The 27,802-nt window shown below is 46.4% G+C and overlaps 2 protein-coding genes across 5 annotated transcripts in view; both read right to left on the bottom strand.

Moving 5' to 3' along the window:
• NRIP2 (nuclear receptor interacting protein 2) overlaps positions 1 to 11,755 on the bottom strand; it is a 28,703-nt gene extending 16,948 nt beyond the window's left edge. For both annotated transcript variants that reach the window (XM_080393728.1, XM_080393729.1), the window contains exon 1: positions 351 to 11,755. In XM_080393728.1, coding sequence (XP_080249854.1) covers positions 351 to 581 — 231 coding nt within the window. In that variant the 5' untranslated portion in view covers positions 582 to 11,755. The remainder of the gene's footprint in view (positions 1 to 350) is intronic.
• A 2,988-nt stretch (positions 11,756 to 14,743) lies between these two features.
• Positions 14,744 to 27,659, bottom strand: FOXM1 (forkhead box M1; the record flags this gene model as incomplete). Of its 3 annotated transcripts, none has more annotated exons than XM_080393602.1 (9): positions 14,744 to 18,718; positions 19,828 to 20,009; positions 21,605 to 21,683; positions 22,641 to 22,688; positions 23,166 to 23,294; positions 23,706 to 23,936; positions 24,155 to 24,303; positions 25,401 to 25,997; positions 27,536 to 27,659. In XM_080393602.1, the coding sequence occupies 9 exons, from the start codon at positions 27,657 to 27,659 to the stop codon at positions 17,675 to 17,677; spliced, it is 2,583 nt and encodes an 860-aa protein (XP_080249728.1). In that variant the 3' UTR covers positions 14,744 to 17,674. The 3 variants fall into 3 exon arrangements, with proteins under 3 accessions (XP_080249728.1, XP_080249729.1, XP_080249730.1); XM_080393603.1 differs by having other exon boundaries at positions 22,641 to 22,685; XM_080393604.1 differs by lacking the exon at positions 22,641 to 22,688.
• Between the last annotated feature and the right edge of the window lie 143 nt (positions 27,660 to 27,802).

The raw sequence follows: 27,802 nt of genomic DNA, 5'->3' as shown, positions 1-27,802 counted from the left end.
CATGCAGGAATACACGGGGGCTTTCGGAGACGTCCCATATGAAACATACATGTCAGACGAACATATCTGTGTACTGGGTGAGTGGAAAGTTGGATCCTGGAGCGTCCCTCCAGTCCATGTCTGCCTGCCTCTGTGAGGAGTTTGGTTCCTAAGGGATGCATGGGAAGATGGATGAAAAAAAATGAGTGATTCATTCTTTCCCCTCACCCTGACCTGCTCCTAGATGATGCTGAAGGGAAGTTTCATCTTTGCTGAACACATGACCCTTTCACAAAGCCTGACAGCAGTTCCCAACTGGGATGAAGGCTATTAGGAGGGCCCCCTCCCACATGGGGTCCCACTGGACTCACCAGATCCTTGGAGGTGCCAAGCCTTGTCAAGCCATCCAGGGGCAGCAGGTCAGCAGAGTCCTTGTGCACAAACTGGGTGGCCTGTTTAAGGCGCCTCTTCTGTTGCAGAATAGCTTTGTTCCTCAGCTCCACCTCACACTCCTGTCGCTGCAGGTCAGGAGTACCCTCACCGTGCTTTTCCTCCCGGTCTCCTTGCCCCAGTGGCAGGGGGCAGCTCTTCCTTGTGCTCATGGTGAAGATTCAGACAGAACAGGTCCTTCTTGATATGCTGGGGTGTTCCCTGAACTCGTCTCCTGGCGTTTGCCCTCCTGAGACCGAGTCAGTCTCCGAGCTCCTTTCCCTTTCCCTTCCCCACAGCTCTTCTTCTCTCCCTTTCTCTGCCTTTCTTCCTGCTCTGTTAGTTATAACTCACCCATCTCTGAAGTGTCCCTGTGTCTTTTTCTCTCTCTGTCCTCTCCACTCCCTCGCTGTCCCTCTGCCCCCCACCTCTTCGCCTCCCTCTCTTCCTGTGCCCTGACTGCAGCTCTGCCTCCTCCAGTCGGAGGGTCCCTGCCGTAACAGAAAAACCCCCACGTCAGAAACCAATTTCCATAAATTACAGCAGAGCCGGCAAGATGCTCTGGCTGGAAAAATCCAGCAGCAGAAGGATGGCCCCGCTGCTGGGGGCTGGACTTACCTCCCTTGGGCTGTGCGTGCGCACGCGCGCGTGTGTGTGAGAGAGAGAGAGAGAATGTGCGTGTGTACCTTGTGTGTGTGCCTGTGCGTGTATACACTGCCTGCTCCCCCCCTCCCCGATACACTGAGGAGACAGTAAACCGGTGGCAGGCTGTGCCGTTCAGTGTCCGTGCTGGGGGGGCTTTGACGCATCGCAGTGAGTCCGTAATGTTGGCAACAACATGGTTCAGCCTAGGAGATGATGCAGTGCCTTGGTAAACGGGAGAGAGCATCTGCCTCAAGGCTGCTGGCAGGCATGCCCAGTCTCATTTCTGCAGAGTGTCATGCATTTGGAATAGGCTGCACTGAAGGATTTTATTGTATAGCTTGAACAAAATGATGAAGGCCTGGTTTCTCCTTCCAGCCAGAGGAAATGTACTGGGCCTGACTCTGCCCTCATTTTCACCCCTCTCCACCTAGAGCAATTCCCTCGAAGTCGCAGAAGTGTAAAATCACTGACTTGTCGATACCAGTGGATTTGACTCCCTGTTTACGCTGAGAGTATGCTGACACTGCTGCAGCGTGGCATGTCTGGACCAGGGCATCCCTCCTCCCAGAGGGGAGAGGACAAGGCAGAGCTCGCTATTTCAACTTTCTGCCTCCACATTGTGCTGCTTGAAACTGTAAGTTTCAACTTGAACAGAAGCTGCTTTATTTTGATCCCTTTTAACTGGTGCATGCACTGCCTCAGTAAACACAAGTTCTGACGCTCTGTACAGAGGAGGAAACTGAGTTTTACTCAGCTACGAAGCTGAGGACAGCATTACCTTTCCAAGAATTCCAGCGGAGGGTGAAACACCTTTTGTGTATGACACAGAAGGAATAGCAGCCACAGATGAAAGTTACACCAAAGGTAGCCTTTCTGTTGCTCCCTTTCTTTTTTCCCAGCTTAGTAGTATGTAACATTCCAACGTTGCTGATACCAATTATTTCTATGTTCTAGACTGTATATAAAAATAAAACAGTGAGTTTGAAATGTTAGGAAGTAAATCCAATGGTCCATGTACAATGATGAGTCCAGTCAACCACTATGAGACCTCAGTGTGGCTGCAGAAACTGCAAAAAGTTGGCCTCAGTCCAAAGCAAACCGTAGTGTTTACCTTTTACTCCCTGCTATTCATCACAGTGTTAGCATTTCTCTTGGGATCTTTGGTCTTCAAACATTAGAAGGGAGGCTGGTCAGCTTTAAAGTAATTCCAAAATTTAGAAGTTAACCTTTTTGTTACCAGTATGCTAACTGCTTTACAAAAGGTATCATGGCTTCCACAGCACCAGCTTGCAGAACTAGATGTTGCAGAAATGGGAGTAGAAATATTTTCTAACTGCTTTACACTACAAGGCCAAACTCCAACATCATAATGCAGGCAGAGTCCCATCAAGAGCTCAGCAGAGCTGTTTTCAGCCGTCCTTGCTTCTCTGCAAGAGGAATTAAGATGAAAGTTTAAATAATGGATATTCCCAGGGAAGCTGTGTTCCCATGGTCTTGTTTTCTTGCCTCTGGCTTGTCATGATTCCTGATTTACACACAATTTGAACCTCTGGTGGCCTCACTGAGCATCCTCTGGGTCTTGTTATCAAGTCTTTTAACCGTCCCCATAAACCAGTACTGAATCATGCACCTCTACTCTCACACAGGGCCAAAAGGTGTTTCCCTTCCTGCTGACCATGAGTACCTCAGCAGGGCAGCCTTGACAAGGCAGTTCTGCTTCTGCTGGCGGCAACGGCAGTGCCCATTTTCTTAAAGCCTCAGAAGAGATCTTAAAACCATAAAGCAGAACAGAACATCTTGGGACTAGACCCCCTACAGTTCCTGCCTTGAAACCTACGGGCAGAGTTGCACAATTTCTAATGAGATTGTCTCCCACCTTGGATGTGGATGTGGGTATGAGGAGGAGAGAGAACTCACAGCTCCTAGTCCCAGTTCCTCCTTGCATCTAACCACTCTTTATTATTTGTTCTTGCACCACATTTTGGCAAAGCCCAATCCAAAATCCTTTGCCTTGCAGCTCTGCTGGAGCCATTGTTTTGAGTGGTCCTCCTTTAGGGTCTGGCCAGGTAATCCTGGCCCCTGACTCACAAAGTATTTCTCTCTTTGTGCCTCAAAGGGGAGAATTCTTCAAATATTGTTTAAAGCTTTCTCTCCTCCTTCATCCCTTCTGCTCCAAAGAGCAGGTCATGTAACTCTTTATATCCTGTGGTGTTTTAGTTCCCAGATCTGGCAAAAATCCCCTAGCATTCTGATGGAGGTGGAGTCAGTTAAGGTATTATCTTCTTCCTTCAGAGGCATGCTAAGTTCTAGGTCACTGTTTTTTTTTTCTATTCAGCTATTACTTTTTCTGTCCTGTTCTTCTTAAACAGAGCCCATTTACTAAGTAGGTTAGGTGCTTTCAGGTTTTTTGCAGAATGGACACTCTTAAAGGTTTTCTGATGGATAGCCAGACCACAGTGCAGCAAATTTAAGCTTATTCCCAGTAGCTATGCATTTCCCAGTCATCTTTTGTAGGCCCTGGAAAATAGCCTATGACCCACCAATGGCCTGTGTTAGAAAAATAAAACTGATTTAGATAAAAAAACATTCATACAGAATCCTATATACACTGAGAAATTACTTTCCTTCTTTGATCCAGTAGCATACAATAATCGTAACCCGTTATACCTTACTGTTCTCCACCCTTCATACAGAAATACTTCCAGGACGTGTGACGGTGCTATTCAGACGATGTAAGAACCACTCCACCTCCTCAAAAGATAAAAACCTTTCTCCCCACTCTGGCTAGCAGCTTGGCCTTCTAGCTCAAGCAGTTACAGGTCTGTGAGAGCTCTGGGGAGCTGGAAAATATTCCAGCTTCTAACCACAAAGCCACAGCACTTTATCTGTGTTTGTGGCTGTTGACCCCTGCCGTGTCTGAGAAACGCTGAAGAATTCAGAACTAGTGCCCTTATTTCTGAGGAAAGGCACTGAAAAATGGCATTTCCCTGTAGTCAGTTTGCCCAGCCAAGAAGCAGGAGAGGGTCGATATTCCAGCCAGCTATTCTTTTGTTGAAGAAATTAATGAACAGTATCCAGAGCAGTGAAAGGGAGGAATAGACTCCTTTGCTGAAAGAAGCAACTCCCAGGTTAAAGAACATGAGACAAAGTAAAAGATGTTATCTCCCTCTGCCGGGAGCGTTAGGGAGTATCCCAGCTGTTTGAGGAGATGCTCTGGTGAAGGCTTTCACTGATTTGACTTTAAATTTCAGAAGCTGAGGTTCTTTCATCACAGATTTTCCTGGTATCTCACTTGTGGGAAGCCTTACCTAACCTAATAATTCCTCTTTAAAATATTCTCCTGCTACTTTCGCAATTTCTAAAGCTTGTTCTTCCCTTCTCGGAGAATTCTCTTCAGCTTTGAATTTTTCTCTCAGCAATTTGGAAACTATTATTTTGTCCTCTTATAGGGCCAACACAATGCAGGTGGGAGCGTGGATTGTAGATAAAGAGCTTTGCATCTCTTCTGTGTCAACCTGGGCTGTTACAGAGCTCAGCAATAGCCTGCATATAATGTAACCAGCCCAGAGGTTGTTTCTACCTTACACCAGTTTCCAAGGCACTGCCTCAGCTTGGTAGAGCGAGCTTCAAGTGCCTGTAAAAGTGCCCCTGGATGTAGCAGCTATGCCAAGGCCAGGAGACTGCTTGTGGTGGCCCAGTGCAGGATCACTATGAGACGACTTTCTGCTCATCTTGCATTCTCACAGCCTATGCACAGTCCGTGGATGCGCAGATGGCGCAGAGGAGGCATGAGAGAGGACAAACCTTACTCAGACGAACTGTGCATGCTTCTCTCTCCCCTTCCATCTCTGAAAAATATGATTTGGAAAAAAAAAAAAAAAAAGCTTCCTCTGCTTTGAATTCCCTCTAGTTTGTCTATGTGGATAATAAAATATCTCCCTATTCTTCAAATAATAAGTACCAGGTTACAGTATGTATATCTGTCAATATGCCTGGCAAGTTTCCTTGAGATAAATGTCATCTCAGATGTATGCAACGTTTTAGCTCAGCTGCTGGACAGCAAAGCGTGTCTTGCCAGTAAGGTCAGTCAGAAAGTAGAATAGTTTGCTTAATTAGGTAATTTAGGGTCAAGTCTTTGTAGTCATCTGCCATATGGGCTAGATTTATGAAAACGCTGTGGCAAACTTGTAACGATGTTGTCCAAGATGAATTCCTTCTGCTGTCTAGATATTGCTTGCAGTGATTTGTGTCTTGCCTGTATTGATTTCACTGCTCGAGCAAAGCTGCACACAAAGGCACCTTTTCTGTCTGGCTGGAATGGTCAGCATTGCCACAGAACTGCAGCTGGTCACGCAGCAGGCAAGACAAAATTCACCCTTCTGTTACATGGCTGCATGAATTACACTAGATGACTTTGTCTTTGTTTTCACTTTGTCTTTGTTTTCACAAGTGGAAAGAATACCCACTTTTCTTACAGAGTGCTAATGTATATATTAGCAAAGGCAACTATCTTACTCATACTAGAGCTTCTCTGCTCATGAAGATGTTTAAATACAGAATAATTTCCAGTAGGAATATGCTTACCCATAGAATTATGCAAGAGCTTTAGATGAAGGATAGTTGTGTATTTAAGGCCAATAGCACAGTACTTGGAAATATGCAGTCTCAGAGACATCTCCTGGCTGTGTCCCTGGGTAGTTACTTTCATTTCACTGTCCCTCCACTTCCTATTCATAGGGAGAAGAGTATTTCCATTATCCACTTCGCTTGAGGCTAAGAATGCACTAACACAGGCTTTCTTTTTTTTTAAGTCTCTGTATCCTGCCATAATAATAATGAAAATTTTACACCATTGAGACTCCTTTCAGAGGATGTCCTCAAAGCTGAATACTCAAACAGTAAACCGAAGCTCTGTTAGAGTTGCCTCAAAAAGCTTGATTTGGTATGTATAACTGTGGGCTTACTACTAAAAGCACTTACAGAGTCTTAGCAAGGTGCTTTGAGTGGCTGTCTATGGACTTCTGTCAAAACTTTTTATTTTTTCATGTAAAACAACAGCAGCAGAAGCAAAGAAATAACACCACCATCTATTGTGCCTAGCTAGCAGTAGAACCAGAGAAGATCTTGTTTTGCTCAAAATAAAACCCAGATGTAGTCCTCAGAAAATAAAGAATCTCTCCATTGGCTGTTCTTGCCTTCAATGTCCTTTCTTTGGGGACAGGTTTTCCTTTTAGAGTCCTCCAACAGATGCTGAGGAAAACTTTTCTATCAGCACTTGCGAGGTGTACTGTGATGTTTCCTGTCATGTTTGTAAATGGCTTGCTTCGTATCTTAAAGCAACTGACATCAGTCAAATTCTTCGTCAGTCAGCAGTGTAACTTGCTGAAATTAACTATCTTCACTTTAACCAGGTGTATTTGTCAGTCTACACACTCTAAGCCCTGTATATTTGTGCCTGTAGCATGTTTCTGGTTGCTGCAATGTGATGCTCTGGGAGCAACTCGACTGGAGCAGTTTTAATGTTGCAGGGCTACTCAGATGCTCACACTCAGTTTCGGGGGAGTCAGCCACTCTGAAGGGTGTTGCAGCCCACCAGTCTTGTTCAGGCAGACTTTTATTTAGAAATAGAGCAAGCTCCAGTGCTCTCTGGCTAAACTTTAAAGATATGCTGCGGTTGTGGCTGGTTCTCCAGAAACACCAGCTTAGTCCTACTTAGTGACTAAGTTCAGCACCTTCTCCACATTGTGTTTTCTGTTTGTTGGCAGGTGCAAGGCACTGGGCTCACCCTGTGTAAAACAGTCAAACCCAGGCCCTGAAAACTGTGTTTCACATCTCTCATGCTTTTCTGCAGTACCTGATCATTTTGCCCCAGCCTTAAACCAGAGAACTGATGAATCTGTGATTGTGATGGTCCTTACCCAACTTTCTCCTGTTCTTTTATTCTCTCAAACAGCCTCAAGTTGTGCCAGGGGAGGTTTTCATTGAATATTAGGAAAAAAATCTTTCCTGAAAGAGTTATCAAGTATTCGAAAAGGCTGACCAAGGAAGTAGTTGAATCATTATCCCTGGAGGTATTTAAAAGATGTGTAGACATAGCACTTAAGGACATGGTTTAGTGGTGGACTTGCAGTGTTAGTTTTATGAGTGGTCTTGATGATCTTAAAGGTCTTTTCCAACCTAAATGATTCTATGTCTCCATTTGGCTCTTTGAGTCACCTTCTCATCAAGGTCTTCCTTCCTATTGTCAGCTCCATGAAGCCCAGTAGAAGTCCCCAAGGCACAAGAGAGCTCATGTTCCCATGCTTGGCTGCTGCCCGTGGTGAAGGGCAAGTTCAGAAAGAAATCTCCATACGCTCCAGCATGTCTGTGCTGGAGCACACTCTGTACTGAACAAATCTCTTCTCAAGGTTTAGTTGCCAACCATGCGTCTGCTAAGGATGTGAAATATTTTTTTTAAAGAATGTTTGTAACAGCCAAAAATTGGAAAATTTTCATTCAGCTCATAAAAAAAGAATAGATCAAAGCCAAGAAGGACGCTCTGACAAACTCCCTCCACAGCAGGGAGGCCCTAGGTCTTTTCAACAAAAGTTTTGCTATAATATGCGGGTTTTCACCTGAGCAGAACGTTCTTGTGCAGTCATTTACAGAAGCAATTGGGCTGTTTGAGCTGAATTCCCTGTGTTCCCTGCCCCTTCCCTCCGCAGTAGAACAAGTGTAACTCTACCTGAGGCTGATATTCGGTGTGGATATTTCCTGCTCAGACAGTTCAGGATTTTATGATGGAACCACCAGCACAGCAGTACCGCTAGTACAGAAGCAGCTTTGTGTACACAGTGCACATACAGTGACAGGAAGACAGGGATGTGTTATCACCCCAAGGATTTGATGGATAACAACGATGGTTTAACAAAGTAATTTTATTTTAAATTAGACATAATGGGTTCCTTTGGTTTCTTAGCCTTTGGGCTGCATCCATATACTGTATCACCCAGCCATTCTTTGCATTCTTGACAGCCAGGCCTTGGCATGACTTAAATGACAACTGAGATTATGTCATGATCTTCTGACTCTAGCAATGAAGATTTTGATAAAGACATCAAAAAAATCAAAACTGAGATTCAGCTATGGGAAAGGGCAAAACAGCTCTTATAATTGTGGTACGCCAGTCCCATGGGTATGCATAGTGGAATGCAGGCCGTCAGGCAGTGTTTAGCTACGGAGTGGAGCTCCTGAGATCAGAGCATTCTGTGGCATTGATGTCACTATTTGCAAACACTTGTAAAAGTATATTGATGCTGAAAGCACCTTCAGTGATCCCACAAGTTGCAAGCAATGCGCTTTATGGTATCAGTTCTGCAATCCTAACCTTTCTCCCCCTGCTATCATTGGATGTTAAATACATCAAACGCTGGTAATTGTCCAAAAATTTAAAGCTACATTGTGATTTGAATTCATAAAGGAATGACAAGTGTCCCAAGTGGCCTGTGAAGCAGAAAAAGAGAGTGATTAAGACGTGTAAAAAATGGGAGGAGGGGCTGAGAGGCAGTGGGTGAAGGTCTACAAAGGGCAAGCATATGTGCTCCAGAATTATCTAGTGCGTGCGATGGGAGTTTGGAGGCTTGGGATGATCCCAGTCTGCGTGTAAAGACTTGGGGTTGTGGAGGGAAGTGTAAAGACACTTTTTGACTTTGGGAGAAAAGTCATGGAGAGACAATTTCCAACAGAAACTTTGTAAACATGAAAGCCCTGTTCAGAGGCCTGGCAGGACTACTGACACCTGGCACGTGGCGCACCATGGTTTTTCCCAGCATTCAAGCCCTGACCTGTAACGTGGCCCCTGTCAAGAGAGGAAGAAATGGAGGAGAAGACAGACATGCATATGGAGCAAAGATGAAACGGTGTGGTCATGGGGAACCCAAGAAAGAGAGAACTGAGAGTGTCTAAACGGAGAGACAGCAGTAGCACAGGTCACATATGGTCACTTCCAGCCTACAAGAGTAGTCCTCGGAGGAGGATGGAATTCTTGACGACCAGTATTCTTATTAAAGTTTCATGTGTGGTTGACCTGACAATGCCCAAAGCAATTCCTCCTCTAGTTACATCTCTGTGTGTAACAACAGCTATGCAGGCAAAACTTTAACTGCCCCAAAGAAAAGCTTTTCTAAAGCGAAGCTTAAAGTGGAAAATGCATGTTGATAACTCGGGACAGATTGTACTACAAGAGTCACATAACTAAACCTAAGTTGAGTGTTTCAGGGCTTAACAATATACCTGCATTATCTAGAATAGAAATTGCAGCTGGAATTTCATACTGCTCCATGATCCAAAAGAACTTTGTGCACAAGCAAACATGTAATCTCAGAATTCAGAACAAAAAAAAAAAAGGTAGGTGATCTAAACATGTTACTCCATGAGAAAAGCAAAGCTGAGATGGAAAGTTCTGGCCTGTTGTATAATGATATTATCCAAAACTTTACCTTTACTGGACTTCACACACAAATACATAAAATGTGAAAGAATACAGTACACCAGAAAGGATACCATATTGGTAGTGGAAAAAAAAGTATTCTATAGAAAATAGCAATATTAAGAGATTCCTCTGAAGTCCAGGGAAGATGAAGGGGTTTTGTCCTGTTGGAAAATTGGCCTGTCCATTTTTAAGAGTTCTGATTCTAATGAGCTGGTCACTTGTTCGTAACCACAAATGAGTATAACAAAACTTGCCTTCTACAAGTTACATTACTAAATAACCAAAGTCCCTACTGGCAGCAACCTCCTATCCATCCATGAGAAGGTAGCAGAGACCAACAGCAGGGAACATTAGCCACCTACGTCTGACTGTAGTTGAGCAATCATTTGTGCCTAGTGTTTTGCTTGACTTCCTTAAATAATGTCATTAAATATTTCTGGTTTTAAATAGGGTACATAAAAAAAAAAAAAAAAGAAAGAAAAAGAATACAAACGTGGAGGATAAATAATTCTGATGATATATCTTCTAAGCAACCAGTTTGCCAGTGGGGTATATATAATGACTTCCCACAGATTTTGAGGTGTGGAATAGAATCTGCTTTGCGCAATCTTTTGCCTGTATTGATAAACTGTGTATCAGGGTATTTATCATCTCTATTTTTCCAAGAAAAGTTGTAACTGAAACTCAAGGACAAATGTGTCATTTCAACTGCGACAACAATTCAGATGAATGGCCTTTACATTCTAGAACTCTGCTGGTATCAAAGTAAGCAACCAGTCTGAGATGAGTAGTGAAGCACGATACTTTCTTCTTAATCTCAGGCAGCTAATACTCTTATAGCCTGAATATCCTTCCATCCAGTTGCAGCTCACCTCTGCTGGAAAAACGGGAGGGGGAGGGAGGCTATTCCTGTTCAGGAACAAGCTCACATTTTTTAAGCCTCTCATTTTCCTCTCTGAATCCATAACGGACTTTAAAGAGAAAATCAATTATTTTACTAAAAAAAAGGAATTTCCACCTTTATTGAGAGTTAGACTGCCTTGTGGTAGAAATGAGGGCCTGACACCCTTACAGGGAGGTTGCTGGGTTGTAAAACAAGGTGCCTTTCCTCCATACGGGGAAGTGCTGGAGTTCTTCCTCCACCAGCCAAGCTGCAAAAGCAAAAAGGTGGCACTCACCTTTACTCACCTCGTGTCAGGGGATATCCAGTCCTTTTCAGTTGACAGAATGGAGTAGGAGGAACAACACTCAACTAGTGAAGGAGAATTACCTTCTCCTTTGCATCTGTCGCACTTCTTGCCAGGAATAGAGCAGAATTTTCTGAGCATCCACAGCACCTGCTGGCTCCCTGTAGGTTCGTGTCCCAAATCCCTTGAAAATTGTGTCTTCGTGTTTTATTTTACTGGCTAGAAGGTGTTAAACAGCCTGCTCTGTTGTCAGAACTCAAGGACAGCCTTGGGATACTCCTGCACATTACGCAGAGAAGACCTGGGGGGTGCTACACAAAGGGTGTGAAGAACTGTGCCTACCTGCTCTTGAGCTACGACAGGTTTATGAGAAGACACGAAGTGTAGATCTGTTCTTACTTAAGGAGGATGGACGGAGGCATCCACCATCTTACAAGATCACACCTCTACAATATAATCCAAATACTGAGCCTGCAGAGGGACGGGTGATACCTGTTCTCTGGTCTCTTTTCTCCCTCTGCGTACACCTCCTCTGTCCTGAGCCTACTTCATTGCCCTGCTCTCAGACCTAACAACTCTTCAATTCTTTGCTGGGTTAGAACTCCCTATGCTGCACACACCTTTTGTGTCCTGTGGAATGCCAACTTGACACTGTCCTGACACCCCTATCCCAAATGCCTGAAGTAAGATCTTTATTCACAAAGCCTTAACTGTGTTTTTCCCTTTCTTCTTTAAAAAATAGTTCTTCCCTCCTGCTATTACTGTCATGTGGCAGTCAAACCTTTTACCTGGTTACAGCCAAAAATCTCTTGTGAGAGACGCTCTTTGACAGCACCGTCAGACTGCTTCATTGCTGTCACCTGCTGAGCAAGCGTGACTTGCTATTTCCCATCTTATTCCCAAGCCAGACTGAAGCTTCAAGTGAGCACCCCAGATCAACAGTAAGGATGGAGACACATGGTGGAGCCACTGCAGCGAGGAGATCAGAATTCTTTTGGTGGAGCTGGTTGTAAGCCCTGTCCCTCCGCCTGCTCACAAGCAGGAGAAGGGGGTAGATGGTCCTGTGCAATTTCCAGAGAACCTCTGATTTCAAAATGCACAGTTACTCACTGAAAAGGGTTGCAGAGGGAGGCACTAGCAAAAAGCATGGCTTTTTCTTATGGAAATGCTGCTGCTGTTGTAGTGTTGCCCAAGAGCTGTGCTGTTTTAAAGCAGAGGCATGGCAGGAGCATGTCTTTTCTGGGGGAGGTTATCAATATATTTGTTATTGGACAATGCTGTTGTGTTACGTGTTCTGTCTGTGCCAAGAGCTGGGACGGACACACACCTATGATACAATCACTGAAATGCTTCCATCTGTCTGAGTCCCTTGTACACAGTGCCTCATACCCCCTAAAACCCCAATATATGCTCTACTCCTATACAGGGTGTTGTTGCTGGGACTTATTGCAGTGCCCTGTTGTCTTCTGGTTGGTGCCCGGTGTGGTCTCCCAGCAGTTTTTCACCAGCTGCTGACAGAAGGCAACTCCTCTTCCTCAAGGTAAGACTCGGTGCTGTCCCTTGATAATAGGGATGAGGACTGTGTCAAGACCAGCCCCAGCAGTCCTTCAGTGCAGGTTCAGCTGGGCTGAGCTGAACACAGGGTGATTGCAGGCTGGTTCTTGCTGTTTGGAGGCTGTATCTGCCCAAAGGGAATGACAGTTCAGAGCGTTCTGTTCTCGGACACGTGTACTTCTCTTTCTTTCACTCGGTTAATTTCTGTAGCACAGAGGCTGACAGCAATATCAGTGCTCAGCTCTGAGAGCTGAATGTGTGTTTTTGCATGATGGGCTTGTGCTCAAAAAGTTCTCTAGCACACATACAACGTGACTGCAGAAGAATTCTGTCCTGCTCATTCGACTCCCTGCTCTGCCCATGTACCTCAAGTTCAATAATTGGCTCCCCATGGTCCAAAATAATACTTTTGGGGTTTTTTCTTACACAGCATTTTACTTCCACCTGGCAGCTCCATCATCTTGTTGTTCAAGGCTTTGGTCCATGACAAACATAATACTCCTACCCTGCAGCCCCGCACCCACTGTTCCCACCATGGCCTCACTGCATACGCCTCTAGCACTTGCCCAGAAGTACAAAGTGCTTGGGTTCCAGCTGTCTTACTTGTCTGACTCTTCACTCCTGAGGAATGACAGCCCTGAACAGCCCAGTTGTTCAAATACAGGATACCTAAGCAATGATCATCAGCAACAAACCGCCAGTTTAATGTGACATCCTCCAAACAGCTGCTTTGCTGAGCAATTAGAAGTGCAGCTTCCCACTTCTCTGCTTCATGCCATGCTAATCTGCCTTCCAACGCCTGGTCCCGTTTAATCTTGCAGATCTTCTGTGTGCTAGGCCCAGGCTATTAAGAACAAGCATCCTTTGCCCTTTGTGACAACAGAGATGTGAAACTTTGCACTGCTAAAGATGCAAATACCCAAGACTTCCAGACCTGAACAACTCTTTATAGAAGTTTATGTGCTGCAACAACTCATTCCCATAAATAGTGACATGTAAATACCAGCAGGGAAAGAATGGACGAGAAGCTAAGACTTAAAATTTTCAACAAGCTGGCTGCAGTCACTCAGATGCTGGTGTGATGGCTTTATAGCTTTTTGTACAATTTAGGATGAAATCAAGGAAAGGATCTAGGCAGATTATCGGGCACTTACAGATGGAGAGAAATGGAGTCATCTTCCTGAGGGTTGTGATGAAATCCTCACCAAGTAGACTTGGAATTAGATTGGGCAAAACTCTGGGAGATCTGCTGTGGGAACAGTAGGTAGGGCTGCTTAATGGGATTGTTTCTGTTGTTCCCCCCACCTTTTTTAATGTAACTGCCCTCTAGCAGGGCTCCCGCTGGAATATTTAGCAGGAGGGGAGACTAATCTTCGGCACAACCATGTTCAAAATATATGAGGTGGCCATCAAAGCACCTCAGCTGACAGGGACAGCAAGGGATTACCCAACTGGAATTGACAGCATCCCATCATCCCAAGGACAAGAACATTTAATAATTTACTGGAGACGTGATCCTTAGCTGGCTCTTGGATGTCAACTGTGTGCACACACCCTCTGAGGAGCAAGAAGCGAGGCGAAAGGGAGATAGGGTATCTTGAGAAACCCAAGGAGAGTGTTGACAGCTGTGTGACTTGTACTAGCAGAAAGCGTGCCACAAACCACAAAGTGGGCCTCTTCTGCAGCCTCATGACCACGATCTTACCTCCTGTCTGTATCTCTTCTTCCCCCTGAGCCTAGATCTAGGTTTACAGCTTTCCCCTCCGCTCTCCTCCCTGAAGACGGATGTGCTCTGTAGCCTTGATGGGTTTTCACAGCAGTCTGCTATGATTTCCTGATCAGAAAATTATTTCAATCCAGGCTGGAGGACATGAAGTCCTTACTAGATGACATGAGCAAAGAAGGAATCAAGACCTCCTGCCCTCACAGGCAGTATTGACAAATCAATCCTAAACAAAATACACTTAAAAGACTGCTAGCACCCAACAGTTCTTAGTCCTAAAGCTTTCTGAAGTCCTTTCTTATTTCTTGTTTAGAGGCAAGGAAACCCTGAGACTCAATCAGAAGTGATGGAACTTCTAATCACTGACAGAAATATTCTGGTCCAAAATTCACATGGTAGCCTAGTAAAATATTTTTCACTATTGGCCTCAAGCTGAGCAGTCATTTGTGCTGGGCAGACAGAAATGCAGATCAAAGTGCAATATTCCTCCCCAGAAAAACTGAAATAATAATCATCAACACAAAGTGCTTGAAACATCTTCTGAGGGCAAATAACCTCTAACAAGCACACAAGAGAACTGTGGTTCTGAAAACCACACACATCTAAATCTGGTTTCTTTATAGGGGAAGGCAGGAAACCAGATTTTTGAGTGAGACTTGTTTTGCATTTACAAAATACAGAAACTAGTCTGCTGGTGGTGTTCTGATGTTTTAGACTAAGTTAGCATGTTTCTGACTTGTAAAGAAAATACTCAGCTGTGTTCCCACAGAACCTTTATTGAGTACGTAGATACACGAACCATCGTTTGTCTGTAAGCAGAAGAATCAGGTCTTTTCCATGACAGTTTCCTCTTTTTGACATGAGTTATAAAGAATTGGGATGAGTTATCCTATTGCACCAAGAGAAACACACCTTGGGATTCCAGAGGTCTTTTCAGTGGAAATATCAGCATATGCTTTATAGGTTCTTTTTTACATTTTCAATTGATGATTGTAATGAGGGTAGCTTTAACCATCTTACTGCAACAGTGACTTTACCTAGTCCTCTAGGTACATAATAGGACGCTAGAACCAGAAGAGCTATATAGCTTGATCCAAGCTCTTCCCCATTCCAGCCTGGGAAAAGGAAGCCAAACCAAGACTTTATGCTGCAATGCAGATAACAATCTGTTTTAGTTTGACTTGAGTTACAGCGAGGTGATTTTTCAGTTCTTTGACCCAGCAACCTTCAGAACAGCCTAGAGCAATGTGTTTCTGAAGTCACAGAATAATAACTTAAAAAAAAAAAAGTATTGTGGGCTTTCACCTAGAGTAGAATAATATAGGAGATGTGGAACACAAGGACAACACTCCAAGTGAAACTCTTTACCAGCCCAAACGATCCCATAACCCTACAAGAATAAAATTATTATTATTATAATTAAGGGCTAATTTAAGGAATGTACAGTATTTACAGCCATTGAAACTACACAGAAGTTACTAAGTAATAGGAGAACAAAGTGAAAGGAAATAAGGACAGAGCTGGGAGAAGGTTCCCAGGCTCTTTCCTGTTGTCCATAACTGAGGAGTGCATCCATTTCCTCTGATACCTTGAGCAGCAAATGCTGTTCAGGCCCAACTAGATGTTCCCTCGACAGCCTCTCTCCAGGGACTCTCATCACTAGCACAAGGTAAGAGAGGTTCTATCTTGCTCCACATAGAGTCTATTGCAGCTTATAAAGGGAGCTTAAAGCAGCCAATGGGCCCGTCTCCCAGCTTAGCAGGAGTCAACAATGCCCTCTGTTCCCATGGACGTGGGAATTAGTCAAAAGCAGACAGTCGTCTTAGACTATGTGAACGGATCTCAGAAAAGCAGAGTGCAGAGAGGTGATGAGGAAGGCCAAGGTCTATATGGAATTACGTGTGGTGAGGGAGGTCAAGGACAAGAAAGGCTTCTTCAAGTACATCAGCAGGAAAAGGATGACCAGGGAAAATGTGCACTTGTTGCTGAATGAGGTGGGTGCCCTGGTGATGAAGGACATAGGGACTGCAAAGTTACTGAATGCCTTCTTTGCTTCCATCTTCACTGCCAAGGCTGGCTTGCCAGTTTCCCAGACCCTGGAGGCAAGAGAGAAAGTCTGGGAAAAGGAGGATTTTCCCTTGGTTCTGGAGGATCACATTAGACATCATGTAAGCAAACCTGACACCCACAAATCCATGGGCCCCGATGGGATGCATCCCCGAGTGCTGCGGGAACTGGCAGATATTGCCAAACCACTCTCCATCACCTTTCAAAGGTCATGGAGAACAGGAGAGGTGCCTGAGTACTGAAGGTAAGTCAGAGTCTCTCCAGTCTTCAAAAACAGCAAGGAGGACTCAGGACTACAGGACGCTCAGCCTTACCTCCATCCCTGGAAAGGTGATGGGACAGCTCATCCTGAAAGTCAGCAAGGAGAAATCAGGCCTAACCAACCTGATGGCCTTCTATGATGGGATGACTGGCTGGGTAGATGAGGAGAGAGCAGTGGATGTTGTATACCATGACCTCAGCGAGGCTTCTGACACTGTCTCCCGTAACACCCCCACAGGTAAGCGCAGGCAGCGTGGGGTAGATGGGCAGACAGTGAGGTGGGCTGAGAACTGGCTGAATGGCAGAGCTCAGAGGGTTGTGATCAACAGCGCAGTCTGGCTGGGGGCCGGTAGCTACTGGTGTTCCCCAGGGGTCAGTACTGGGTCCAGTCCTGTTCAACTTCTTCATCAGTGTCCTGGATGAAGGGACTGGGCGCACCCTCAGCAAGTTTGCCGGTGATGCCAAGCTGGGAGCAGTGGCTGACACACCAGGAGGCTGCGCTGCCTTCAGTGAGGCCTGGGCAGGCTGGAGGGCTGGGCAGAGAGGAACCTGGTGAAGCTCAACACAGGTCCTGCCCCTGGGGGGGGACAACCCCACGCACCAGGACAGGCTGGGGCTGGCCTGCTGGGGGGCAGCTCTGCGGAGAAGGACCTGGGAGTCCTGGTGGGCAGCAAGTTGCCCACGGCCCAGCAGTGTGTCCTGGTGGCCAGGGAGGACAATGGGATCCCAGGGTGCGTTAGGAGGAACGTGGCCAGCAGGTCAGGGGAGGTGATCCTGCCCCTCTGCTCTGCCCTGGTGAGGCTGCATCTGGAGTGCTGTGTCCAGCGCTGGGCTCCCCAGTTCGAGAGAGACAGGGAACTACTGGAGAGGGTCCAGCGGAGGGCTACAAAGCTGACTCAGGGGACTGGAACATCTCCCTTGGGAGGAAAGGCTGAGAGAGCTGGGCCTGTTCAGCCTGGCAAAGAGAAGACAGAGGGGATCTTCCCAATGTCTACAAATGCCTCAAGTGCAAGTATTGAGAGGATGGGACCAGCCTCCTTTCAGTGGTGCCCAGTGACAGAATAAGGGTAACGGGCACTAACTGAAACACGAGAAGTTCCACCTGAATATGAGGAAGAACTTCTTTACCTTGAGGGTGACAGAGCACTGGAACTGGCTGCCCAGAGAGGTTGTGGAATCTCTTTCTCTGGAGACATTTACTCTGGAGACCCACCTGGACGTGACCCTCTGCAATCTGCTCTAGGTGAACCTGCTTTAGCAGGGAGTTGAACTAGATGATCTCCAGAGGTCCCTTCCAACCCCAACCATTCTGTGACTCTGTAATATCAGAAACAGGCCAAATTAAATTATCAGGCCAGTTTACTTCAGTTCAGGTATAAGCTGAGACCAGCTAATGTCTGTTCCTAAGTTTGCATCCTCAAGACCAGGAAAGCTGATATCTAGAAGGATTTTGCTCAGACTGTCATTCATAGTGTCCAAGATAAGGCCCTCCATGAGTGACCGGTTTTCAGTAAAGCCAGAGGCTGGCAGTTCAGCAGATGATTGCTTAGTAGACTCACAAATTAAAGCTGGAGAGCTCATGAGGGGGGCATGTGTCACGTCACTGGATTCTGTATTGAGCAGTTCCCGAGGTGACTCAGAAAAGAGATTTTTAAGGGGCGTGCTATTAAAACCCAGCAAGTCCTGGTTCTCCTGGAGAGGCGAGAACGGCAGCTGAAGGGTTCTCACTGGGCTGAAGTCCAGCTCTTGACTTCCCCTGGGTAAGGATGCAGACTTCCAGGGGTCAAGGCCCCCCAGTGGGGAGGCAGTAGCTGCTGAGGCTTTGCTGGGTGTGGAAGAAACTGGCAATTTGGTGAATGTCTCCTTGACGGGTGTTTTAAAGGGCCCTTCTTCCCCCTGCGAGAAGCTGAGCTGTGACACGTTCTCAAGAGGATGGCTTTCCTGCAGGAAGGGGTGGTCTACCCCTAACCGGAAAGGGTCAAAGCCATTGTTTTCTGGCAAAACAAGGACAGGCTCTTCTGAGCAAGGTAGTGCTAGGCGTTGTTTCCTTCTGGATCTGCCCATTTCCCGCCTCTTTATAACTAATGTGTCAGAAACACCCTTAGATGGTGACATCAGCATGGTGAATTGTTTTTTCTCCTTTGTGGATGAGACTGGAAGGAACAAGCCTGACTCTTCCTTTACTGTTAGGGCTGAGGCAGATGGGGACAGCCAGTCATCCAGTTGAGAGCCTTCTTCCTCCTTTATACAGATGCTCCCAGGAAAAGAAACTGATTCCTCACCAGGCTGGGAGCTGCTCTCTTTTAGGGAATGGGTTGAGGAAAATAAGCCTTCATCACATTGACTCTCCTCCTTGACAGCAGCCACGGGTAAAGAGGATGACTCTTCTGTAGAGAGTGACATCTACAAAAAAACACAATGTGATTTGCAGTCAGTAAGCAAGGATCTAACCCACTCAAAATCCAAATGATAGTGGAAGGAAGAAAGAAAGACTGGCACTTAAGGATAGCAGCACAGGTAAGAGGAGGATCTTCAGAAAGCAGTAACTATAACAACAGGTAGAGATTGATCTCTGTGTGAAGCTGATATGAAGAAGCCTACAGGTGACATGAGAAGGATTTTAGCTAAATGACTGGAAGTCATGCCCTTCAGAGCACTTCTGCTACGAGGAGCTTCTAGTTCAGGCACGAGAGCTGAGTATTTCTCAGCTCAGAAAAGCATAACCCCTTTGATTCCTCCTTACACTATCAACATGTGGAATAACAAAAATAAATGAGGACGGATTTCCCAGAAACGAAGGAAAAAGAAAAGAAAAAACCCCAAGGTTATCAAAAGAAAAATTGCAGAGAGCAAAGACAAGTCATAGCAGGAGAGAGCATAAAGCAGCAGGCATTATAGTTAGACAGGATGGAAGAAGTTAAGGCTTTACAACGTGTAAGCATCCAAGAGCAATCAGCGAGATGCCAAGACAAAGACTGTTTAATAGCTGTTTTGCTTGAGCTCAGAATAACTGGGAGCTTCACGGAATTAGCAAACAGCAGATACTGAAAACCTCTGGGAAGAGACTACATGCAAATAAATGCTCTTTCAGAAAAAGTTCCCTATGTTATGTGTCTCTTCAGAGCTATCAAATCGCTGCATGTTTTAGGGGCAGGACAAAGCTATTTCTCCCATTCTTATTTCTTCCCAACCAAGCAGCAGAGAAAAATTGTCTTGATCAATCCATAGTGCCCCTTCCTCTAGTGAATTATAGTCACATCCTTACAGCAAGTCAACAGCAGGTAATATTTGCCCTAGAGACAAAAAAGGACAGCAAGGATTGTCACAGGCTAGTTCCTTAATATGAGCTTAGTTTCAGAACACCTAGTAAAGATGCACAAAGGAACCACCTGAAGAACAAGATCGATAGAAATCAAGAGCTATAGAAAAGAAAACAGCCCACCCAACCAAAGGCGTCACCCCCACCTCCCAAAAAAACAAACAAAATAACACTCAGAAAACAAGAAACTAACCTTTGGAGCAATGCGCACACGCTTGTTGCTCCAAGAAGTCTCCGAGTTGCTGAGTGATGATCCCTGTGCCATGGACAGAGGAACCTTCATAGAAGGCTGCAAGACAAGAGGCTGACTCAAAGGAAACTGGATTGGAACCAGGTAGGAGTTGATGCGAGGAAGCAAAGGCTTCATCTTTCGGCCTGGAAGGGAAAAGAATAGACTCATTAGCCTCTTGCCCTTCCTTTACTACTTCTTGAAACTCAGGCATCTAACAGCAAGTCCTTCTCAACATCCCAAAATAAACATCCAACCAGACACAGGCTTACCTGCCTTCTCTGCTAATTTTGAGGATACAAATCCTAAGCCAGAAGGCCTGATCAGTGGCTGTTGTCTACCTTGACTCAGCGAGGCTTCTGACACTGTCTCCCGTAACACCCCCACAGGTAAGCGCAGGCAGCGTGGGGTAGATGGGCAGACAGTGAGGTGGGCTGAGAACTGGCTGAATGGCAGAGCTCAGAGGGTTGTGATCAACAGCGCAGTCTGGCTGGGGGCCGGTAGCTACTGGTGTTCCCCAGGGGTCAGTACTGGGTCCAGTCCTGTTCAACTTCTTCATCAGTGTCCTGGATGAAGGGACTGGGCGCACCCTCAGCAAGTTTGCTGGTGATGCCAAGCTGGGAGGAGTGGCTGACACACCAGGAGGCTGCGCTGCCTTCAGTGAGACCTGGGCAGGCTGGAGGGCTGGGCACAGAGGAACCTGGTGAAGCTCAACACAGGTCCTGCCCCTGGCGGGGAACAACCCCACGCACCAGGACAGGCTGGGGCTGGCCTGCTGGGGGGCAGCTCTGCGGAGAAGGACCTGGGAGTCCTGGTGGGCAGCAAGTTGCCCACAGCCCAGCAGTGTGTCCTGGTGGCCAGGGAGGACAATGGGATCCCAGGGTGCGTTAGGAGGAACGTGGCCAGCAGGTCAGGGGAGGTGATCCTGCCCCTCTGCTCTGCCCTGGTGAGGCTGCATCTGGAGTGCTGTGTCCAGCGCTGGGCTCCCCAGTTCGAGAGAGACAGGGAACTACTGGAGAGGGTCCAGCGGAGGGCTACAAAGCTGACTCAGGGGACTGGAACATCTCCCTTGGGAGGAAAGGCTGAGAGAGCTGGGCCTGTTCAGCCTGGCAAAGAGAAGACAGAGGGGATCTTCCCAATGTCTACAAATGCCTCAAGTGCAAGTATTGAGAGGATGGCACCAGCCTCCTTTCAGTGGCGCCCAGTGACAGAATAAGGGTAACGGGCACTAACTGAAACACGAGAAGTTCCACCTGAATATGAGGAAGAACTTCTTTACCTTGAGGGTGACAGAGCACTGGAACTGGCTGCCCAGAGAGGTTGTGGAATCTCTTTCTCTGGAGACATTTACTCTGGAGACCCACCTGGACGTGACCCTCTGCAATCTGCTCTAGGTGAACCTGCTTTAGCAGGGAGTTGAACTAGATGATCTGCAGTGGTCCCTTCCAACCCCAACCATTCTGTGATGGACAAGAAAAATAGTTCTTCATACAGATCCTAACCCTCAAGTTGGGGCAAGCACTGCTCTCATTCCACTTGAGTACCCATCCACTCTGTTCTATGCATCACATTCTCTTTCAGACATAGCAATACTACCTTCAGCTCCAAACCTGACTGTAGGGAGCCTAAAAGCTAGCAAACCTGGATAAGAATTTCCATTTTTAATCCTAAGGGAATCTGGGAGAGTGCCCCAAATTTATGGGGCTGCTTCTCTTTGGCCTAGGCTCATGTAGACACTCACGTGAATTCTGGGGTTCAGTTTTGCTGCTGCTGTTGCTTCCCATGTTCTTCTGGGCATCTGGAAGATGTCTCTTTTGCTCCTGTAGTCATTGTGAAATAAAAAAGAGAAGGAGAAAAGAAGGAGTTTTAAACAGAAGAATCCATCTTTATTCTGCTGCCTCATTCAGAACCGTGCAAACAGAATCCTGTGCTGCACTAACAGAGAGAGCAGCTGTTAACACCCAGCGCTATGCTGGTTCTAGGTCTGTGCCGCTTGCTGCTTTGCAGCCATGCCATCTCAAAGCCAGCTGCTAACCAAAAGTTATGTAGAAAAAAGAGATGGCATGACAGAGCTGCTCTGGCTGTGGGTTCTACTGCAAAAGTGACCTGGTTTCGGTGTCCTTAGTGCCCAAGGAAAGGTGAATAGGACAGCTTTATTGTATATTGGATCTCTATGCAAACCATAGACCAGATAGATATTCAAGTGCAATAGCAGAAGCAACAGAGGAATCAGAAGTCTAAGCAGATGGAAAGAAGGCCAGGGCTGTAGCTGTGACAGAAAAGTGTTTGACTGGTTGCTTGCAAATCTGTCATTGTTAAAACTGCTGAACACAAGACAGACAGCAAACAGGTTCATCCTTCCGAGACTCACAATGCAGCTGAGTTCCAAAATGAAAAAGGAACAGAGAGATCCTATTTTTTTCTGAATCTGAGCCCCAGAACAGATTGGGACTGCTGCCATGGAGATGAGGATTTTACCAGAAATCTCTGTCTGGGCTTGTTTTCTGAAGCCTGTTGGTGCCCATTGCAGCCTACTTCAGCAGCAGACTTCTAGTTGCTCAAAGCTGTACAGCTCTACCAGCCAGAGAGAGATCGTATCACCTGAAGGCAGTTAACCTTTGGCTCGATTCCTTTCCCCAAAAAGGGTGTGCGTGGAGCTGTATGACTAGGTGCAGCAGTGACCCAGTCCTCCCCTCCCCGAGCCTCTTGTCTTTTCCTTCAGTCACTGGCAAGAGCAGAATGGAAGCCCAAGCCCCAAGCTGGAGGGTATGTCTTACTGATTCAGAGTGCTCAGGCGATGTTGGTGACCCCAAGTCCAGTGGCTGCTGACAGCAAGGCATTGAGAGGGAGAAAAATAAGATGAAGTTATCAACCAATGGGGGGAACAAATGGGACATCTTAAAAACTCCCATAATGTGAGCAAACAAGAGTCAATCTGCCCGCCCACCGCAGAAAACAGAGAAGAGTCTAAATACACCTATACCAGACAAAAGCTTTGTTTCTCCCAGAGAATGGTACTTAGCTGCAACAGGGGCATTCCGTCCTACGACTGTCTAATCAAACAGCATAGGAATTCCTAGTTGACTTCAGTGGAAAGCTTCTCACTAGGAATTTGAATCAGGTTCATGGGAAGAAGTTGCACAAGCTCACTATTACATTTGGCACACCACCTGAAGGATAAATGCATCCCACAGAAGCTCCAGTTTATATGCAGACACAGTACCTTTTCTTTCAAGCATCTGGCTAGCGTGGCATTTTCAAACTGGATAGTCTGTCCCATTTTCTTTGCATGAGACACTCACCTTAAATACCTGGTCCAATGTTAGGCAACGGTTTGCACCAGGGTGTAGAGTCCAGAATGAGATTTTACCATTAGCAGATGTCTCACGGACAAACATATCATGAAGGGACAGGTTGTGCCGAATGGAGTTCTGGGGAGAAAGGAGCAAGGAGGAGGTTGAAAAGCAGTTGTTTTGTTATCAGCACAGCAAGGCCTACCTCAGATGTGACTGCCCTGGCAGAGGGATTACATTCCAAAGTGTAGATAACATGGACCTTCATATTCACTGCATACCCAGCCAACCCTGTCATCAGTTTCTTAATCTATTTACTGTTGAGCTCCCTACTCTTACTCCAGTGATCAAACATCCCACCATCTTGCCTAAGTGGAACGAAAAAAGGGATACAAGTGGAACAGGGAACATTTGGAATGAGAGTGTATTTGGGGTGGGGTGTTTAATTTCCACCTTGCTCTGCAGGCTGGGGAACAACTTTGTGTTTTCATCCAGAAGGCTTATATCATCACCCTGTGGCCCACAGCAACTTACAGGCCCGCTTGTTACCTTCCAGCCTGGCTTAGCCACATGTTTAAAATACGGGAAATGATCCTCAATCCAGGTATAGATGTCCTTCAGAGTCATACGCTTCTTCTCAGTGCTGTTGATGGCAAACTGGATCATGGCCATGTAGGAGTAAGGAGGTCGTTGTGATACTGAATCCTGCCATGAAGAAGCGGCGGCAGCAGTAGGAATTGCAGCAGTAGGAATTGCAGCAGCAGAGGCATCTTCTTCAGTCTGAGAAACAGAAGGAATGATACACGAGTGATCACAAAGGTGACAAGAAGGGCCATAGAACATCCCTGGATCCCCAGGTTCTGCTATTCAAATAAGTAAAGGTCAAACTCGGGCTACTTAGAGATGATGATGCCTAGTTCTAGCAAGTCTTCTGATCCATATGGATCACTTCCCTATCAAAAGTTTTAGCACATGCTCTGTTGTCTTCTCCTACTTACCTTGATTCTTTCCTGCAGAGGCATCTGGTTCTCTTTCTCCATGTCTTGCTTCACAGAACAGGGACTTAGCCCATCAGATCTCATCTTCCCCAGCCACTGGATGTTAGTGAGACTATTGTCCAACACTGAGCTCATTGTCTCGCCACTGCCTGTTGGGATAACAAGCCCATAGCTCCGCTTACTCACAAGTACCCCTCTTTCCCCTTTATCTCAAGTGCCAAAAGGAAGGCACTAGTCACACTTCTAAAAGAGGTATCCCTGTCTCAAGACAGGCACAAGGTGCTATTGCAATGCTAACGTTTCTTGTAGAAGCAATCGAACCTTGAATTCCTGATTTCATGTGAATCTGTCCAATTTCTGAAAAGAGCAGCAGCCTTAAAAGCATTCAAACCAGACATTGCTCTCAATGAAAACAGGACAATATTGATCCAGTACTTCAAGAATTCAAGTATTTTTAGTAAAAGGATGGATCTAGTATGCAGAGACCAAGGAAGGTGGTACAAACTTCAGCTGAAAGACCTAGTATAAGACCCAAGTCAGAAGCTCAGATATCTCCAGGTTTTTGAACTGCAGCAGTGAAAACTAACACAGTTTTGTTATTTCTGGTGAGGCTGGTTGTAGCAATGCAGCTATTGCAGCTGTCTATGGGTTCCTGTCAGATAGTACAAGATAAGATCTATTACAGCCCAAAAGCTACATAGCCGTTCTAAGTTGCAAATACAAATTTGATCTGAGCAGTACTTCAAAGTAAAATCCATCCTACTTATAACATTTATTCAGCAGCTTCATGAGACGGCCAAGTAGGAAATAAACTTGTCACTTAGTTATTAAAGGATAGGAATCATCTCTTTTTCAAAACTCCAGGCAGGTGTGTTTTGCCACTGACTATGTTAGTCTTGAATCCAGCCATCACTCTTTTGCTAAATAAAAATAGGTCTTTTGTTCTTCCAGGCTTGATTTCCTCAAGCCAGCCCTTCTTTTTTCCTAGCACTAAAGTTTTGCTTTGCTGTATACTTTTCCACCAAAAATATATCCACTAAGATCTGTCAGATTCGCAACATACGCTTAACAATGCAAGTTATTAGAATCAAATCCATAGCTAGCTTGTAATTAATGAAATAGTTTTCATTACTACATACTGAGATCCAAGCACTACACTCATTGGCCCACTTCACATCTCTTTGTCTATCTGTCAGGGGAGAAAAATAAGGAAAAAAGGAAGAAAAAAAAAGTAAACATTACATACTGTTGCTCTCCTGTTCCTGTGCAACTGCAGAATCAGCTCCTGAATGCTGGAGCGTTATCCCTCCTGCAAGGCCAGGGGTCTCTGTAACATTCTGCTGTCTTTCTTGATCATCTGTAGCCTTGGTTGCTGCACTGGGTTTCTTCTCTGATGGGAGATGCTGCGATGGTGTTGGACCTGTCGAACGGGACGTGCCCCCACTGCTGATGAGAATGAACTTGTTGGGCCCATTGTTGCCACATTCTTTTCCTTTTGCTGTTAGTGCTTCTATGATGCTCTGGATATCAGCGTTTGTAGGGATGGCCACCACTTGTGTGTTGGGCATGGTAGGATGGTCAATTATCTTTATTCCTGCTGGGAATTTCTGCAGACCACAGTCCATTTTGTCTCTGGGTTGGCTGTTGTGATGGTCCTCCTGGCTGTGCTCCTGCTTAGGAGTCTTTTCATCTTGACCACTGTTCTCATTTCTTGCTGAAGTACTGGATGCATCCTTCTGTGGGAGGGCCAGTTTCCGTCTTTTGAGAATTAAGGGCCTGCGAGGGCTGGTCCTCATTATTGATCTATACATCCACGCTCCATTGAAAGGGACAATAACAAATCCTGCAAAACAAAAGATACAACATAAGAATGCAGAGGGCAGAACAGCCAGGGAAGGTGCAGCAAATCACCACAGGCCTCCCACAGAGCTCACATTCTTGCTTGTTGCAAAGCTAGAAACAAGGAAGGAAAATAAAAAATTAAATCATTTAATAAAACTGATGCAGCCACTGGAGAATAGTACTGTATCTCCTTTATCCACACCTTGTGTAAGCTGGACAGGACCAATATTTGCAAAGTAGATAATTTGCATCACAAGCTGGGAGCCACAGACTGCATAATAATGATGAAAACATGTATATGTGCTTTACAGAAAGGAAGACTAAGACTTAGATGTAAAGTAACTTGACCAGCATCAGCCAGCAAGCTGGAGGGAAAAGAAGCTAGAACATAGAAATAGCAGTCCTGATTCTTTTATCTCATTCCTGTAACCAGCAGATCACACAATCTGAGAGAAAAGGGAGTTTAGCAGATGGTTTAAGACCTAGCAAGCAGAGATTGTCCTGAACACTTCAAAGACACACTATAAATGTACCAGAAGTTACGTACTTTAAAATAAATGTGAAGTAAATGCTTTAGTCATTCCTCCTGAGCATTTGTCAAGAGCCAGATAAATTTGTCATTGGGCAGCATACAATTTAAACGGCAAACTTTTAGACAACAGACAATTTAAAGCAGAAAGCAGAGGAGATGAAATTCAGACATACTGCTTTCAGGGTAAGATGCAGTGTGCCCCTTCTGAGAATACCACTTACAAATATCATGCCATTCAAGAATTCAGCAGAGGCTATCACTTGCAGCAAACTACACGCAGAACAAGAATACACAAATTGTACTTATTGCTTATCATTAGGGATGGCAGACAGAATAGAAACAAATTTAAAAAAAAAAAAAAAAAGGCCTTTTGCATCGGTAGACTTGACTGGGCCAGGTACTAAGCAAGATTCTCAGTAGGAATCACCTACATAGATACAAATCAGAAAGAGTGCAGCAGATAAACCCGGAGTTGATGCCCTGGGTGCAGGGAGCAGGCTGCCCTGGGCTCAGGATCAGCCCCGTAGCTGGAAGCCAGCAATAGGAACATCCAGCAGCACCCAGGGACTGCAGCACCCAGGCTCACACGTGGCCCTTTGCCATCTGCTCCCCTCCCTTAGGGGGATCCCTGTAAGCTTAGGGGGATCCCCGTACAACGGCACGGGTCGCCTTCAGCCGCCTCCCGCAGGCCGCACTCCCCACGGGAGCACTCGCTTCCTCAGGCCCCCAGCCGCTGCCCCCAGCCCAGGCGCAGCGCTGCGTGCGCAGGGCCCCGGGGTGGTGGGGGTGGTGCGCTAAAGGCCTCCTGGCTCCTTCACCCGCTCCAACCCCGGCCCTGCCGCCTCGCCCCGGTGCTCCCCAGGCCCCCCGCCCCGGCCCGGGCCTAGATCTCTCTCTCCCAGCTGCACTGCGCTCGCAGCGCGGCCCCTGCCGCTGCCCCCTGCGGGGAGACATCGGGTACAGGGAGGCTGCGGCGGGGCCGGTGCCGAGTGCGGGTCGCGACTCACCACCTCCCCGGCCAGGCGGGGGTACGGGGCGGGGGCGGCAACTCGGACGCTTCCGGGCTCCGCCGCCGCTGGCCGCAGCGGTCGGTTCCCGGTTTGAATTTGGCGCCCGGCGACTCGTTGGCATCACGTGCCGGCTGGGGCCAATGAGCGGGGGCGGGGCGGGCCGGGGCGGGCCAATCGGCGGCGGCGGCGGGGGATAGGGATGTGCCGGCGGGCGGCGCGGGGCCGTGCGGTGCGGGCCGGGCCGGCCGGCCTGTGTCGCCCCGG

This window comes from Falco punctatus, assembly GCF_963210335.1.
Source record: "Falco punctatus genome assembly, chromosome: 6".
NCBI classification, from domain to species: Eukaryota; Metazoa; Chordata; class Aves; order Falconiformes; family Falconidae; genus Falco; species Falco punctatus.
This window is presented reverse-complemented; position numbering and strand designations above follow the sequence as displayed.